The following is a 16647-nucleotide window of genomic DNA, read 5'->3' as shown; positions in this document are numbered from 1 at the left end:
CTTCCAAGCTTAATCCTTTTTTCAAACTGAGAGTTTGACTCTGACAAGTTTTTTTAAACATGCTCATACTCGAGAGATTTAGTTTTTATTCTGAGTCTGGCTGTAAGGATCATAGCATAGGTCTCAGGTATGACCCTACCACATGATCTTCTGGTCACAATATAAGCATTGCTGACTATGGTACACTGAGACTCATGTAGACATTCCCTCAGCATCTGTTCTGTAGTTAGACCCTTCTGTACAGAGTTAACTGGCCCTATCCAGTTCTCTAGAATTTTTTTTGTAAGCTTACTAAACTAAGTTATTTGGTGAAATACAGTGGGCCAGGTTTTGGAAGTCTGCACATTCTTTGTCTTGTTAATCTTTTTTAAAAACCAAAACCAACCAGTTTTTTTTTTGAGCCTAGCTCCATCCTCAGCAATTATTGCCATAGCAACATCAGGGCACTCTTGCTTCCAGAAGCTTCTCAGCTGGATCGCAAGTTCAAGATTTGTGTGGAAGTGTATATAGCCAGGAAATCTCAGACTGAAAATTATCAATCTCTACCTTTAAATTGAAGCCAAAATTCTAAGTTTTATCTTTTAATACATCCTGGAATAGAGCTGTTATAATATGAGTAAAGAGGGGTAGGCCATTCAACACCTCTAACTTGCTCCACCCTTCAGTAAGATCAGAGCTGATCTATTGAAGTTTTGAATCCACATTTGGGCTATCATGCACTCAGTGGACCGACAGCTTAGCTCTATCAAAACATAGGATAGCTGTAACAGTATGATGGGCTGAATGGCCTGACGTTATGCTCCATAATTCTATGGTGAATCCTGACTTGTTGGTTTGAAGACATTTAAGTATAGTGATGAGTTCAATGCGAACAATTAAATAACTTCCTTTTACTTGCTAACTCTGGGCTTCCCTGCTCATGTGTCTGAGATATGCCTTTTAAATCTTAGGTGACTGTTTCTTTAGGATCTCTGAATTAGGTATGAGAAAGAAATAATTGGTTTCCATCAGCAGGATCATGTCCAGTTGACATATCAGTGTTACTGTCTGAAAGCCATTGGATTCTTCTATCTATGATCCATAACAATGAGTTTGAATGTTTTGTAAAATGCCTGATGTTCTCACTAGTGAGTACTTTCCTGTGATCAACAGAGAATTGCAGAGGTTATGAAGAGAGTAAGGGGGCCAGGCCAAGACGACTCGAAGGTAATACACTTCCCAGCTGTTTTGTCTGTCTTGCTTCATTTTTCACAAAGGTGGTTTATTTTTCACATTAACTACTGTGCTCTAAATGGTCGTCTGAAATTCAAGTGTCCAACTGCTGCTTGTTGAGTTTTTTCTGCCCTGTGGCGGAGTCCTTAGCCAATGGCTTGCATTCAGGAGCTCTGTGCTCGATGATACAAGTATGTTCACACTAAACAGAAAAACGTAAAAGAAAAACCTATGCACAACAAAAGGTTATCACCACTCCGAATGTGAATGCTCCTGGGAGGCACACAGGTGTGACAGAATCTTACTGCTGATCAAATCAGCAAGCTAGGATAAGATCGGAACAATCTCAGGTTCCCCTCCAAGTCATTTACCATCCCAACTTGGAAATACATTGCCATTCCTTCACTATCACTGGGTCAGATTCCTAAAATTCCATCTGTAACGACATTGTGGCTTTACCTATAGCACATGGACTGCAACAATTCAAGAAGGCAGCTAGGGACGGGCAATAAATGCTGGGCGCAGTCAGCGAGGCCAGTGTGCCATGAGTGAGGATTTTTAAATCTCACGTTGCCCTTGTGGTTGTAATAGACCCCAGTGGATCAGCTGTTATTGGAAAGCCCAGGTCTGAGTCCAAAACCTGTCTGAAATGTCGCACAAAATCCACGTAGTCACCTAACGATGGGTATATTTGTAACCTTTATTTTGGAGGTTATTTCCATTGGAAATTTAGGATTCTTCCTCCCTAAGTTGCAATTGTGGTGAGGGGCATGAGTAATTGAAAATTTAAAAGTGAGACCGTTACAGGCTATTGAAGGTTTAAGAATAGAGATAAGATGCAGATCATCTAGGATAGAATTAAATTGTGGATTGGGCTTGAGGAGTGAATGGTCTTGTGAAATGTGGATTTGTAAATATTGTTCAAGAATGCTCAAATGGTGATCCTTCTCCGTTGACACAGATGGAAGGAAGATCCGATAATGCTGCCGCTGAGGAGAGCAGTGAGGATGAACACAAGTACGAGGATGCAGATGAAATAGGTGAGTGATTCAGCACATCTTTTACCATTGGGTTAGTACTGTTAAAATGCTGGCTCTGTATTGAACATGTCTGCAAATGCTGACTCCTGAATAGTCACCTCTCTCTAACTTCAGAAGGAGGGCTTCCCATTTCAGAGAAAACCTAGTCTCAGTACAAAAGAAAATCTAATGAATTGACAGCACCCGGCCCATATCTGTCCAAACCCTTCCTATTCATATACTCTTCCAGGTGCCTCTTAAGTGTTGTAATTGTACCAGCCTCCACCACTTCTCTGGCAGCTTATTCCATACACGTACCACCCTCTGTGTGAAAAAGTTGCCTTTTAGGTACCTTGTCAATCTTTCCCTTCACCCTAAACCTGTATCCTCTAGTTCTGAACAGCCCCCACCCTAGGGAAAAGACTTTGTCTATTTATCCTATCCATGCCCCTCATGATTTCATAATGTTTTCTGAACCCTTCCAAGTTTCACAACATCCTTTCCATAGGAGGAAGACCTGAATTGCACACAATATTCCAACAGTGGCCTAACCAATGTCCTGTACAGCTACAACATGACCTCCCAACTCCTGTACTCCATGCACTGACCAATAAAGGAAAGCATACCAAACACCACCTTCACTATCCTATCTATCTGAGACTCTACTTTCAAGGAGCTATGAGCCTGCACTCCAAGGTCTCTTTGTTCAGCAACACTCCCTAGGACCTTACCATTAAGTGTATAAGTCTTGCTTTGATTTATCTTTCCTAAATGCCACACCTTACATGTATCTAAATTAAACTCATCTGCCACTTCTCACCCCATTGGCCCATCTGATCAAGATCCCATTGTAATCTGAGGTAACCTTATTTGCTGTCCACTACACCTCCAATTTTGGTATTGTCTGCAAACCTACTAAGTATACCTGTTCTGCTCATATCCAAATCATTTATGTAAATGACAAAAAACAGTCGACTCAGCACCGATCTTGTGACACACCACTGGTCACCGGCCTCCAGTCTGAAAATCAACTCTCCACCATCACTCGGTCTTCTACCTTTTGAGCCAGTTCTGTATCCAAGTGGTTAGTTCTACCTGTATTCCATGAGATCTAACCTTGCTAACCAGTCTACCATGGGGAACCTTGTCGAACACCTTACTGAAGTCTATATAGATCACATTCCACTGCTCTGCCTCCTTTTTACTTATTTTAAAAACTCAATCCAGTTTGTGAGACATGATTTCCCATGCACAAAGCCATGTTGACTATCTCTAATCAGTCCTTGCCTTTCCAAATACATGTGAATCCTGTCCCTCAGGATTCCCTCCCACAACTTCGCTGTTGAGGTCAGGCTCACCGGTCTAAATTCCCTGGATTTTTCTTACCCCTTTCTTAAATAGTGGTACCACGTTAGCCAACCTCAAGTCTTCCGGCACCTCACCTGTGACTATCAGTGACACAAATATCTCAGCAAAGGGCCCAGCAATCACTTTCCTAGCTTCCCACAGTTGAACATAACACCTCGCGTCCTGAGGATTTATCCACTTTTATGCATTTTAAGACATCCAGCACTTTCTCCTCTGTAATCTGGACATTTTTCAAGATGTCACCATCTATTTCCCCACATTCTATATCTTCTCCACAATAAATACTGTCGCAAAAATACTCGTTTAGTAACTCTCACACAGACTGCCATGCTGACCTTTTCAGGGACCCTATTCTCTCCCTAGTTACCATTTGTCCTTAATGTATTTGTAGAATCCCTTTGGATTCTCCTTAACCCTATTTGCCAAAGCTATCTCATGTCCCCTTTTTGCCCTCCTGATTTCCCTTTCAAGTATACTCCTACTGCCTTTATATTTTTCTAAGGATTTACTCGATCTCTGCTGTCTATCCCTGACATATGCTCCTTCATTTTCTTAACCAAAAGCACAATTTCTGTACTCATCCAGCATTCCGTACACCCATCAGCCTTGCCGTTCACCCTAATGGGAATGAATATACAATCTCTAGACTCTGTTATCTCATTTCTGAAGGCTTCCAATTTTCCAGCAGTCCCTTTACCTGTGAACACCTGCCCCCCAGTCAACCTTTGCAAGTTCTGGCCTCATATCGTCAACATTGGCCTTCCTCCAGTTTAGACCTTCAACTGTTAGATCTGGTCTATCCTCTTCCATCACTATTTTAAAATGAATAGAATTATCGTCGCTGGTCCCAATTATGGTCCTGACTAGAACCCAACTCCTCTTCCATTCGCCCTCCAAATCTGTGCTCCTTTGAATTGACATTAGGTTCCCTCAAAATCCTGAAACAAATAGGAAAATGTTTCCACTTTACACAGCCACATTTGTTTGTTTACTTTTCTATCTTATTATGTCTTATGTATATATTGAATATACTGCAGGATGCACTGTTATCAGATGTGGTCTTTATGATATTCAATTTGAAGTAAAAGCTGTATATGTTATTTGTAATTTGATAATTAGATAGCACCGACGGAATTGATGAGCTTCAAGAGATTGGCCAAGAAAATGCCGAGTTGTCGGATGGAGCCGTCTCCGATGAGATAGCGGAGCTGAATGGTGTTGATGCGATGAATATCACCAGCGATCATTTGAACAAAGACCAGACAGTGGATATGAGGTGGGTTTGTCTTTCGTCTTCTGTGTCATTTTACAGAATAAACTGGAATTTCTGGAACCTAGTTACGATTTTGTGGAAACATTGAACAGATGCTTTGGGAATGTTTGAGAGCTGAGTTTAATTTTCCAATGTCAGAAGCCACACAACACCAGGTTATAGTCCAACAGGTTTTTTTTTAAATTAGATTAGATTATTTACAGTGTGGGAACAGGCCCTTCAGCCCAACAAGTCCACACTGACCCGCCAAAGCGCAACCCTCCCAGACCCCTGCCCTTAACACTACGGACAATTTAGCATGGCCAATTCACCTCACCTGCACATCTTTGTACTTGAAATACAAGCTTTCGGAGCTCTGCTCCTTGGTCAGGTAACTAATGGGCCGGATACAGAGGGCACAGAATTTATAAGAGAATGATGAGTTTTGAGACGATTGAGATTGAGGTTCTGGATGTAGGTTTGCTCACTGACCAGGAAGGTTCACTTTCATGAAAGCGAACCTTACAGCTCAGCGAGCAAACGTATAAGAGAATGATCAAAGTGTCATACAACTGATGCAAGGTATTATACAAAAGCGAGATGGCTCTAGAGTCTGTAATCGCCTAGAATGGTGATGAAGGTTTCAATAGATTAATATGTAAATCCCAGAATTTATTGCCCCAAGATAACTTTTCAATATATTAAAAAAAAGACATCTCAGCTCAGACAATGCATTAAAAGGTATGAGGTTAGAGTCTGTCTAGACCCAATCTGGAGTAGGCCTGTAATTTCAAAAGTAAAAAGTGAGGTCTGCAGCTGCTGGAGATCAGAGCTGAAAATGTGTTGCTGGTTAAAGCGCAGCAGGTCAGGCAGCATCCAAGGAACAGGAAATTCGACGTTTCGGGCCAGAGCCCTTCATCAGGAGGGCTTGTGCCTGAAACGTCGAATTTCCTTCCTTGGATGCTGCCTGACCTGCTGCACTTAAACCAGCAACACATTTTCAGCTGTAATTTCAAAAACAAGAATTTAAAAATTGTCACGTTGACTGCCTACAGATTGTGCGCTTTTTGAACAAAATAGAATGTATCTGCAATTATAAATTCACCCCATGGATTTATGTGTGTGTGTGTGAGCGAGGGAGAGGGTGGGTGTGTGGGTGGGTGTGTGTGTGGGTGTGTGTGCGAGGGAGTGTGTGTGTGTGTGAGAGGGGGGGTGGGTGAGCGAGGGAGTGTGTGTGTGTGTGTGTGTGTGAGAGAGGGGGGTGGGTGAGCGAGGGAGAGTGTGTGTGTGTGTGAGAGAGGGGGGTGGGTGAGCGAGGGAGAGTGTGTGTGTGTTTGTGAGGGGGGTGGGTGAGCGAGGGAGAGTGTGTGTGTGTTTGTGAGGGGGGTGGGTGAGCGAGGGAGTGTGTGTGTGTGAGGGGGGTGGGTGAGCGAGGGTGTGTGTGTGTGAGAGAGAGGGGGGTGGGTGAGGGAGGGGGGTGAGCAAGGGTGGGTGTGTGTGTGGGAGAGCGTGTGTGTGTGTGTGGGAGAGCGAGTGTGTGTGGGAGAGCGAGTGTGTGTGGGAGAGCGAGTGTGTGTGGGAGAGCGAGTGTGTGTGGGAGAGCGAGTGTGTGTGGGAGAGCGAGTGTGTGTGGGAGAGCGAGTGTGTGTGGGAGAGCGAGTGTGTGTGGGAGAGCGAGTGTGTGTGTGAGAGCGAGTGTGTGTGGGAGAGCGAGTGTGTGTGGGAGAGCGAGTGTGTGTGGGAGAGCGAGTGTGTGTGGGAGAGCGAGTGTGTGTGGGAGAGCGAGTGTGTGTGGGAGAGCGAGTGTGTGTGGGAGAGCGAGTGTGTGTGGGAGAGCGAGTGTGTGTGGGAGAGCGAGTGTGTGTGGGAGAGCGAGTGTGTGTGGGAGAGCGAGTGTGTGTGGGAGAGCGAGTGTGTGTGGGAGAGCGAGTGTGTGTGGGAGAGCGAGTGTGTGTGGGAGAGCGAGTGTGTGTGGGAGAGCGAGTGTGTGTGGGAGAGCGAGTGTGTGTGTGGGAGAGCGAGTGTGTGTGTGGGAGAGCGAGTGTGTGTGTGGGAGAGCGAGTGTGTGTGGGAGAGCGAGTGTGTGTGGGAGAGCGAGTGTGTGTGGGAGAGCGAGTGTGTGTGTGGGAGAGCGAGTGTGTGTGTGGGAGAGCGAGTGTGTGTGTGGGAGAGCGAGTGTGTGTGTGGGAGAGCGAGTGTGTGTGTGGGAGAGCGAGTGTGTGTGTGGGAGAGCGAGTGTGTGTGTGGGAGAGCGAGTGTGTGTGTGGGAGAGCGAGGGTGTGTGTGGGAGAGCGAGTGTGTGTGTGGGAGAGCGAGTGTGTGTGTGGGAGAGCGAGTGTGTGTGTGGGAGAGCGAGTGTGTGTGTGGGAGAGCGAGTGTGTGTGTGGGAGAGCGAGTGTGTGTGTGGGAGAGCGAGGGTGTGTGTGGGAGAGCGAGTGTGTGTGTGGGAGAGCGAGTGTGTGTGTGGGAGAGCGAGTGTGTGTGTGGGAGAGCGAGTGTGTGTGTGGGAGAGCGAGTGTGTGTGTGTGAGAGCGAGTGTGTGTGTGGGAGAGCGAGTGTGTGTGTGGGAGAGCGAGTGTGTGTGTGGGAGAGCGAGTGTGTGTGTGGGAGAGCGAGTGTGTGTGTGGGAGAGCGAGTGTGTGTGTGGGAGAGCGAGTGTGTGTGTGGGAGAGCGAGTGTGTGTGTGGGAGAGCGAGGGTGTGTGGGAGAGCGAGGGTGTGTGGGAGAGCGAGGGTGTGTGGGAGAGCGAGGGTGTGTGGGAGAGCGAGGGTGTGTGGGAGAGCGAGGGTGTGTGGGAGAGCGAGGGTGTGTGGGAGAGCGAGGGTGTGTGGGAGAGCGAGGGTGTGTGGGAGAGCGAGGGTGTGTGGGAGAGCGAGGGTGTGTGGGAGAGCGAGGGTGTGTGTGGGAGAGCGAGGGTGTGTGTGGGAGAGCGAGGGTGTGTGTGTGTGTGTGTGTGTGTGTGTGGGAGAGCGAGGGTGTGTGTGTGTGTGTGTGTGGGAGAGCGAGGGTGTGTGTGTGTGTGTGTGTGGGAGAGCGAGGGTGTGTGTGTGTGTGTGTGTGGGAGAGCGAGGGTGTGTGTGTGTGTGTGTGTGTGGGAGAGCGAGGGTGTGTGTGTGTGTGTGTGTGGGAGAGCGAGGGTGTGTGTGTGTGTGTGTGTGGGAGAGCGAGGGTGTGTGTGTGTGTGTGTGTGGGAGAGCGAGGGTGTGTGTGTGTGTGTGTGTGGGAGAGCGAGGGTGTGTGTGTGTGTGTGTGTGGGAGAGCGAGGGTGTGTGTGTGTGTGTGTGTGGGAGCGAGGGAGTGTGTGTGGGGGTGGGTGCGCATGCTTTTCCATGTAGGTATAGTTCACAATATCTCAGTGGACGTGGTAATGGGAAGAATGAGTTTAGAGACCAAATGAATGCAATAGTTTAAATCGGTGCTCCGAACAAAATGGAAACCTGTGGTCTAGTGGGAGCTTTGACCAGAACTGTGGCAGCAGGAAAGAATGTGAACCTAAACTAATAAAAGCAAAACCCTGCACCTGCTGGAAAAGTGAAATAAAAACAGATGGTACTGGAGGCACTCGCCTTGCAGCATCTGTGGAGAGCGAGTGAATTAAAGTTCCATGTTCATTTTGACTTCTTCAGAACTGAAAGTTGTTGTAAAGTAGTTTTTAAGCCTGACACAGATGGGGAGAAAGAGAGGGTGGAACCGATGTGAGTGTACCCAGAGGCAAAGGCAAGGGGCAGTGCTAATGGTGGTAAAGGAATGGGAGAGGTGTATAATAGTTGTAAATATTAGTTATGGAAGGAGCAAATTAGTCCACTCTACTAAGCGCAAAGTCAACAGGACACAGGTGGTGGTTTTAGAAAAATAGAAGGCATAGGTGATATTCTGAAGTGGTGGAGTTCAATGTTGAGTCCTAGAGGCTGTAAAGTGCCAAAGTGGAAAATGAGGTGGTGCTCCTCCAGCTTGCACTGTGCTTTTTTGGAACACTGTAGCAGGCCCAGGGTGGACGTGTTAACATGGGAACAAGATGGGTTTAGAACCGGCTAACAGCTGGCAAGCAGGCAGAGTGGAAGTGATCTGCAAAGTGGTCTCATCTCTGTAAAGGAGTCTGCATTGTGTTTGAAGGAAGTACGCATAATCACTGCTTTGCCTGGAAGGTGTGTGTGGGGGCTGAGAGAAGTAATGAATTGTGAAGCGGGAGGGGGTGAATTGGCTACTGTTACACCTTCTACAATTGTGTGGGATGATTTCAATGAACCTGTCCTACACCAGTGCCTTGTCATTGAGCTGCCTGACAAGAGTAGTGTGCCAGAGATGGCTTGAAAGGAATAGAGCTGTAACTCGTATCACAGCCCTCCCAGACCAATTATGTTGATGGTTACTTGTAAGTCTGAGTGTTAAATACTTGGCCCCTGGGTATTGTGTCTAACCACGGATTTTACTCTTTAAGGAGTATGAGAATTATCTACATGTTAATAAATGACAAGATACATTTCAAATCTGAAACAAGTGTCTGCTTAATTTAGCAATTGCATTCTCATGGTGAGTGAGAAGGTTGTGTTCATATTCCAACCCCTCCTGGCCTCCGTGTACAACCCTTACTGATGTTCCAGTTAAGTATCTGGGGAGTTGCACGCTGCCGTGGTTACAAGGTGACCTGGTTTGTTAAGACTCATTTGGTGGTTCAGGTGTTGGGTCATTCATGACCTTTCTACTTGGGATCTTGCTGTGGAGACAGCTGAGATTGTGTTTACTGACCCAAAGTTATCACATTGTACAGCTCATTAAGCTGAAACAAAACCTAAATATAGAGAAACTGAACAGAATTATGAGTTACATAAAAACACGAGTCATATTGGACTGGAAACGTTAATTCTGTTTCCCTTTGCACAGGTGCTGCTGGATCTACTGAGTTTCTCCAGCACTTTCGGCAATTATTTCAGAATTAATAGTTGCCCTGTTTAAACTGGCACCAGTGATCTGTAACTTGCCAAATAGTAATGATAGCCAGGTAAATAAGAAGTCAGAAATGGTGTAATTTATTCGAGGTAAATGATTGGAGCAAACATAAGGCGCATAATCCTCTCTTTATTCACGTCAATCTCGTTCTGCTCTCTCTCCTGCTTCAGCCCCATACCAAAGGAAGACTGTGTTGTATCTGAACTCTTGCATGTAAATGAAGTGGATCGAAGTGTTGGGCATCACAATGGCAAAGCAAGTACATGGATCCTCAAGGATTATATTGGACTTGATGTTTGTTCAAAGGCCACCAAATTAGCAGTCACTCCCTGCAGTGCTGATGCCTGTAACCAACACTTGATTGATATTGCTGGCATCTCGGAGAGCCATATCAGTGCACTTGAAGGAAATGGAGGCAGAATGACATCCTTGGCCGCACCTATTGAGGAAACATCAGGTAAAGTTTGATTCAAGACATTCTGACAGTGTCTTCGGTGATAGTTTGTCCTGATTCTTGGGGCATCATTTAAAGGTGGCCCTGTAACCAGTGCAGTTGAAGTTGATAGAAATTGCTTACAGTAATGCTGTGTGTTGGACCGGTTATTCCGAAAACAACTCTTATTTAAACGCGGGCTCCGAGTTTTAGGCCTCAGTCTCTCGGAAGACTTCGCGACGGCTGGTGGGTAAGTTTGGTCGTTTATTTAATAGTTGTAAATTTAAAGTTTTCCTTTTAAAAAGCGGTAGCAGACCCGGAAGGCGCGCTAGGTTACCTGGGTAAGGTTTTTTTCCCTCTCCCCTTATTTAAACGCGTAGGCGAGTCACCCGAGGCACTACACGAGTAGAGCCTCCCACCCTTCCACCTCCTCTAACCTAATAATAAGACCAATTGTGACTAGCGGGTAAGTGCTGCATTTTCCTTGTTTGTTTCTTTAGATTTAGTTGGTTTTTGTTGTTTTTTTTTAAGGAAAGCTTACTTTTAGAGGGATGGCAGTGCAGAGAGGGCAATGTTCCTCTTGCAACATGTATGAGGTGAGGGAAGCCATTAGCGTCCCTGCTGAGTACACTTGCAAGAAGTGCACCCATCTCCAGCTCCTCCAAACCCGTGTTAGGGAACTGGAGCTGGAGTTGGATGAACTGCGGATCATTCGGGAGGCAGAGGAGGTCATAGATCGGAGCTTTAGGCAAGTAGTTACTCCGAAAGTTCAAGATAGATGGGTGACAGTGAGGGGGAGTGGGAGGAGGAAGCCAGTGCAGGGACCCCCTGCGGTCATTACCCTCAAGAACAAGTATACCGTTTTGGATACTTGTGGGGGGGATGACTTACCAGGGGCAAGCAACGAGGTTCAGGCCTCTGGCACGGAGCCTGGCCCCGTTGCTCAGAAGGGTAGGGTGGAGAAAGGTAGAGCAATAGTTCTTGGGGACTCGATAGTGAGGGGTACAGACAGACGGTTTTGTGGGGGCGACAGGGACTCACGTTTGGTATGTTGCCTCCCAGGTGCAAGGGTACGTGATGTCGCTGATCGTGTTTTCCGGGTCCTTAAGGGGGAGGGGGAGCAGCCCCAGATCGTGGTCCACGTTGGCACCAACGATATAGGTAGGAAGAAGGGTGAGGATGTCAGACAGGCTTTCAGGGAGCTAGGTTGGAAGCTCAGAGTTAGAACAAACAGAGTTGTAGTCTCTGGTTTGTTACCTGTGCCACGTGATAGAGAGTCGAGGAATAGGGAGAGAGAGCAGTTAAATGCGTGGCTACAGGGATGGTGCAGGAGGGAGGGATTCCGGTTTCTGGGGAAGGTGGGACCTCTATAAAAAGGATGGGCTACACCTGAACCTGAGGGGCACCAGTGTCCTTGGGGGGAGGTTTGCTAGTGCTCTTTGGGAGGGTTTAAACTAACTCCGCGGGGTCATGGGAACCTGGACTGTAGCTTTAGGGTACAGGACCTTGAGTGTAGGGAGGTTAGGAATAATGCAGCGATCTCTAAGGAGGGTGCCTGTAACCAGAAAGGTGGATTGAAGTGTGTATACTTCAATGCCAGAAGTATAAGGAATAAGGTAGGTGAACTTGCAGCGTGGGTTGGTACCTGGGACTTCGATGTTGTGGCCATTACAGAGACGTGGGTAGAACAGGGACAAGAATGGCTGTTGCACGTTCCAGGGTTCAAATGTTTTAGTAGGATCAGACATGGGGGTAAAAAAGGGGGAGGCGTGGCATTACTTGTCAAAGACAGTATCACAGCAGTGGAATGGACGATGGAAGAGGACTTGCCATCTGAGGTAGTTTGGGCTGAGGTTAGAAATAGGAAAGGTGAGGTCACCCTGTTAGGTGTTTTCTACAGGCCTCCTAATAGTCCTAGAGAAGTAGAGGATAATATTGCGAGGATGATTCAGGAAAAGAGTGAAGGTAGCAGGGTGGTTGTTATGGGGGACTTTAACTTCCCAGATATTGACTGGGAGAGCTATAGCTCGAGTTCATTAGATGGGTCGGTGTTTGTACAATGTGTGCAGGAGGGTTTCCTGACACAATATGTCGACAGGCCAACAAGAGGGGAGGCTATATTGGATTTGGTTCTAGGTAATGAACCAGGCCAGGTGTTAGACTTGGAGGTAGGTGAGCACTTCGGGGACAGTGACCACAACTCGGTGACTTTTACTTTAGTGATGGAGAGGGATAATCGTGCGCCGCAGGGCAAGAGCTATAGCTGGGGGCAGGGAAATTATGATGCAGTGAGGCATGACTTAGGTTGTGTGGATTGGAAAAACAGGCTTCAAGAGAAGAACACTAATGAGATGTGGGGATTGTTCAAGGAGCAGCTACTGCGTGTCCTCGATAGGTATGTACCAGTCAGGCATGGTGTAAAGGGCCTTGTGAGGCAGCCGTGGTTTAGTAAGGAATTGGAGTCCCTTGTGAAAGGGAAGAAGGCGGCATATGTAAAGATGAGGCGTGAAGGTTCAGTAGGGGCGATTGAGAGTTATAAGGTAGCCAGGAAGGAGCTAAAGAGGGAGCTAAGAGAAGCGAGAAGGGGACATGAAAAGTCTTTAGCTGGCAGGATTAGGGAAAACCCAAAGGCTTTCTATAGGTATGTCAAGAATAAAAGGATGACTAGGGTAGGTATCGGTCCAGTCAAGGATAGTAGTGGGAAGTTGTGTGTGGAGGCGGAGGAGATTGGAGAGACATTAAATCAGTACTTTTCATCAGTATTCACTCAGGAACAGGACACTGTTGCTGATGTGAATATGGAATCACAAATAATTAGAATGGATGCCCTGGAAATATGCAGGGAAGAGGTTTTGGGAATATTGGAAAGGATGAATATAGACAAGTCTCCTGGGCCTGATGGCATTTACCCCAGGATCCTATGGGAAGCTAGGGAGGAGATAGCAGAGCCATTGGCCTGGATTTTTATGTCGTCATTGTCAACGGGAATAGTACCAGAGGACTGGAGGATAGCGAATGTGGTCCCATTGTTCAAGAAAGGGAGTAGGGATAGCCCTAGTAACTATAGGCCAGTGAGTCTGACTTCAGTGGTGGGCAAAGTCTTAGAGAGAATGGTAAGGGATAAGATTTATGAACATCTGGGTAGGAATAACGTGATCAGGGATAGCCAGCATGGTTTTGTGAAGGGCAGGTCGTGCCTCACAAACCTTATTGAGTTCTTTGAGAAGGTGACTAAGGAAGTGGATGAGGGTAAAACAGTAGATGTTGTGTATATGGATTTTAGTAAGGCGTTCGATAAGGTTCCCCATGGTAGGCTAATGCTAAAACTTCGGAGGTATGGCATTGAGGATACATTAGAGGTTTGGATTAGGAATTGGCTGGCTGGAAGGAGACAGAGGGTAGTAGTTGATGGATTATGTTCATCTTGGAGCGCAGTTACTAGCGGTGTACCACAAGGATCTGTTTTGGGACCATTGCTTTTTGTTATCTTTATAAATGATCTAGAGGAAGGACTTGAAAGCTGGGTAAGCAAGTTTGCGGATGACACGAAAGTCGGTGGAGTTGTGGATAGTGAGGAAGGAAGTGGTAGGTTACAGCGGGATATAGATAAGTTGCAGAGCTGGGCGGAAATGTGGCAAATGGAATTCAATGTAGCTAAGTGCGAAGTCGTTCACTTTGGTAGGAATAACAAGATGATGGATTACTGGGCTAATGGTAGGCTACTTGGTAGTGTGGATGAGCAGAGGGATCTTGGTGTCTATGTACACAGATCTCTGAAAGTTGCCACCCAGGTAAATAGTGCTGTGAGGAAGGCATATGGTGTACTGGGCTTTATTGGCAGAGGAATTGAGTTCCGGAGTCCTGAGGTCATGTTGCAGTTGTATAAGACTCTGGTGAGGCCTCATCTGGAGTATTGTGTGCAGTTTTGGTCGCCATACTATAGGAAGGATGTGGAAGCTTTAGAACGAGTGCAGAGGAGGTTTACCAGGATGTTGCCTGGAATGGTAGGAAAATCTTATGAGGAAAGGCTGAGGCACTTGGGGCTGTTCTCATTGGAGAAGAGAAGGTTTAGGGGAGATCTGATAGAAGTGTATAAGATGATTAGGGGTTTAGATAGGGTAGATACTAAGAACCTTTTACCGCTAATGGAGTCAGGTGTTACTAGGGGACATAGCTTTAAATTAAGGGGTGGTAGGTATAGGACAGATGTTAGGGGTAGATTCTTCACACAGCGGGTTGTGAGTTCATGGAATGCCCTGCCCGTATCAGTGGTGAACTCTCCTTCTTTATGTTCATTTAAGCGGGCATTGGATAGGCATTTGGAAGTTATTGGGCTAGTATAGGTTAGGTAGGACTCGGTCGGCGCAACATCGAGGGCCGAAGGGCCTGTACTGCGCTGTATCCTTCTATGTTCTATGTTCTATGTAACTCCAATCCCACTGTAGCAGTTTCAGAATTTGAACAGTTTCAAGAAATCTGGTCTCAGGAAAAAGTGCCATAGAGCTGTTGGAGTGTTGTCCTAAAGTTGCTTTTCAGTCATACGCTTCAGGGAAGGAAACATGGCATTGTACCAACTCTGTGCCAGTATGTGCCTGCAGAACCATGGTATACTCACTGCTGCCCTCAGCATAGCCTAGCCCATCCCTCAACTGGATCAGACCTCGATCAATCAGCTTGAGACTGAATGGAAGATATAATGTAGCAACATATCCAAAGTAATAATTTTATTTTCAACAGAAGTTAGAAATACTGCAGTAAGTAACTCACCTCCTCAAACTGCTTCCACACTTGTCTGGATGGAGGCAGCTCCAACAACACTCAAGAAGCTTGACACCATCCAGGACACAGCAGCCACTTGATTGGTACCACATCCTCAGGTATCTGTTCCCTCTATCTGTATCAGCAGTGTGTACCATCTGCAAGATGCACTGCAGAAATTCACCAAGGCTTCTTAGATAGCACCTTCCAAACCCATGACCACTACCATCTAGAAGAACAAGGGCAGCATATACATGGGAACACCACTGCCTGCAAGCCACTCACCATCCTGGTTTGGAAATATATCACTATTCCTTTAGTATCACTGGGTCACAATCCTGGAATCCCCTCCCTGAGATATTGTGGGTCAAGTCACAGCACATGGACTGCAACAGTTCAAGAAGGCAGCTCACCCCCACCTTCTCAAATAAATGCTGGTCCAGGCAGCCATATCCACATCACAGGAACAAGTCTGGTGCCATTCACAACAAACAAAATCAGTCACCTTCTAGCAAACTCTTCTTCATCCTAAGATTTAAAGTGAAATTCATTTTGCCACCCTTTTCCTTATCCTGAAAAGATATGTTTTGATGTTTTAACCTCCTGACAGTAGAATGTGGTAATCAGCAAATCACTTTCAATCACGGTCAGTGGGAGGTGGTTCACTTTGAAAGGAAAGAATAAGCAAAGAGGATGCAGATGTGCACAGCAGTAAAAGGAGTGATGCAGGTTATAAGGCCATTTCAAAAAGAGCAAACCAATCTTTGGCTTAATGTCAAATGTGTTAGGCACAGAGGAAATAATCACAGTTTGAAAAGATCAAAATTCGAGGTCAGCCAGATAAGATGGGGAATTAAACCAGGAGGTCAGAAAGAAGTTTCTTCATCCTGAGTGTGGAGAATGTGCACCACAAAGACGCACTGAGCAAAATGGTTCAAGTTTGTTTAAGAGGAATGCAGTAAACCCGTGAGGGAGAGGAGAATATGCTGATAAAGAATAAGATCAAATGGGTAAAGAAAGGTTTCTGTGCAGCAGCAACATCAACATTGAGGGTTTTTTGCCCTGTTCTGTCAATTCCTATTGTATATAACCCTCTCAATTTGTTGTGTTCCCAGGACTCTAAACCGCTTGATCCTGAACATCACTTGTGATTGCACGTGTATAATCAGTGTTTTTACTCCGTGCTGAAAGCCTTGTTACATGAAGCTGCTTCTCTGGAGTTTGCTCCTCTTTCCCAGAAGAATTAACAAGATCGTAACAAAGGTGGCATGTGCAATGTCACAGAGATGCTCATTTGCACCGTTCAACATTTCAGGGGCATGTTCCTTGACTGCATTGTTTTATTTTTCTCAGTGACTGATGTTCTTTTGATTTTGTTGGACTGGGGTGTACAAAGTTAAAAATCATGCAGCACCAGGTTATAGTCTAACAGGTTCATTCGGAAGCACTAGCTTTCGGAATACTGCCCCTTCATCAGGAGGTTGTGGAGTATGAGATCGTGTGACATGGAATTTATAGCAAAAGTTGATGTGACGTAAGTGAAATGATATATTGAAAAAGACCTGGATTGTTTAAGTGTCTCATCCTTCAGAATGAACATGTTGGTTTCAGTTCTATCATATGTAAATCACAGAACATTTAGAAGTTGCATTCTCAAG

At 46.0% G+C, this 16647-nt stretch overlaps 1 protein-coding gene across 3 annotated transcripts in view; it reads left to right on the top strand.

The window, feature by feature from the left end:
* The window catches only part of map7d3 (MAP7 domain containing 3), a 111391-nt gene extending 94950 nt beyond the window's left edge, over positions 1–16441 (top strand). For all 3 annotated transcript variants that reach the window (XM_060832379.1, XM_060832376.1, XM_060832375.1), the window contains 5 exons: positions 1153–1206; positions 2174–2252; positions 4719–4875; positions 9969–10255; positions 16105–16441. In XM_060832379.1, the coding sequence (XP_060688362.1) occupies positions 1153–1206; positions 2174–2252; positions 4719–4875; positions 9969–10255; positions 16105–16112 (585 nt within the window). In that variant the 3' untranslated portion in view covers positions 16113–16441. The remainder of the gene's footprint in view (positions 1–1152; positions 1207–2173; positions 2253–4718; positions 4876–9968; positions 10256–16104) is intronic.
* The last annotated feature ends 206 nt before the right edge of the window (positions 16442–16647 follow it).

Source organism: Hemiscyllium ocellatum, chromosome 11 (genome assembly GCF_020745735.1).
Source record: "Hemiscyllium ocellatum isolate sHemOce1 chromosome 11, sHemOce1.pat.X.cur, whole genome shotgun sequence".
In the NCBI taxonomy this organism is placed as follows: domain Eukaryota; kingdom Metazoa; phylum Chordata; class Chondrichthyes; order Orectolobiformes; family Hemiscylliidae; genus Hemiscyllium; species Hemiscyllium ocellatum.
The sequence above is the reverse complement of the archived record's forward strand: the minus strand, read 5'-3'. Positions and strand labels throughout refer to the sequence as shown.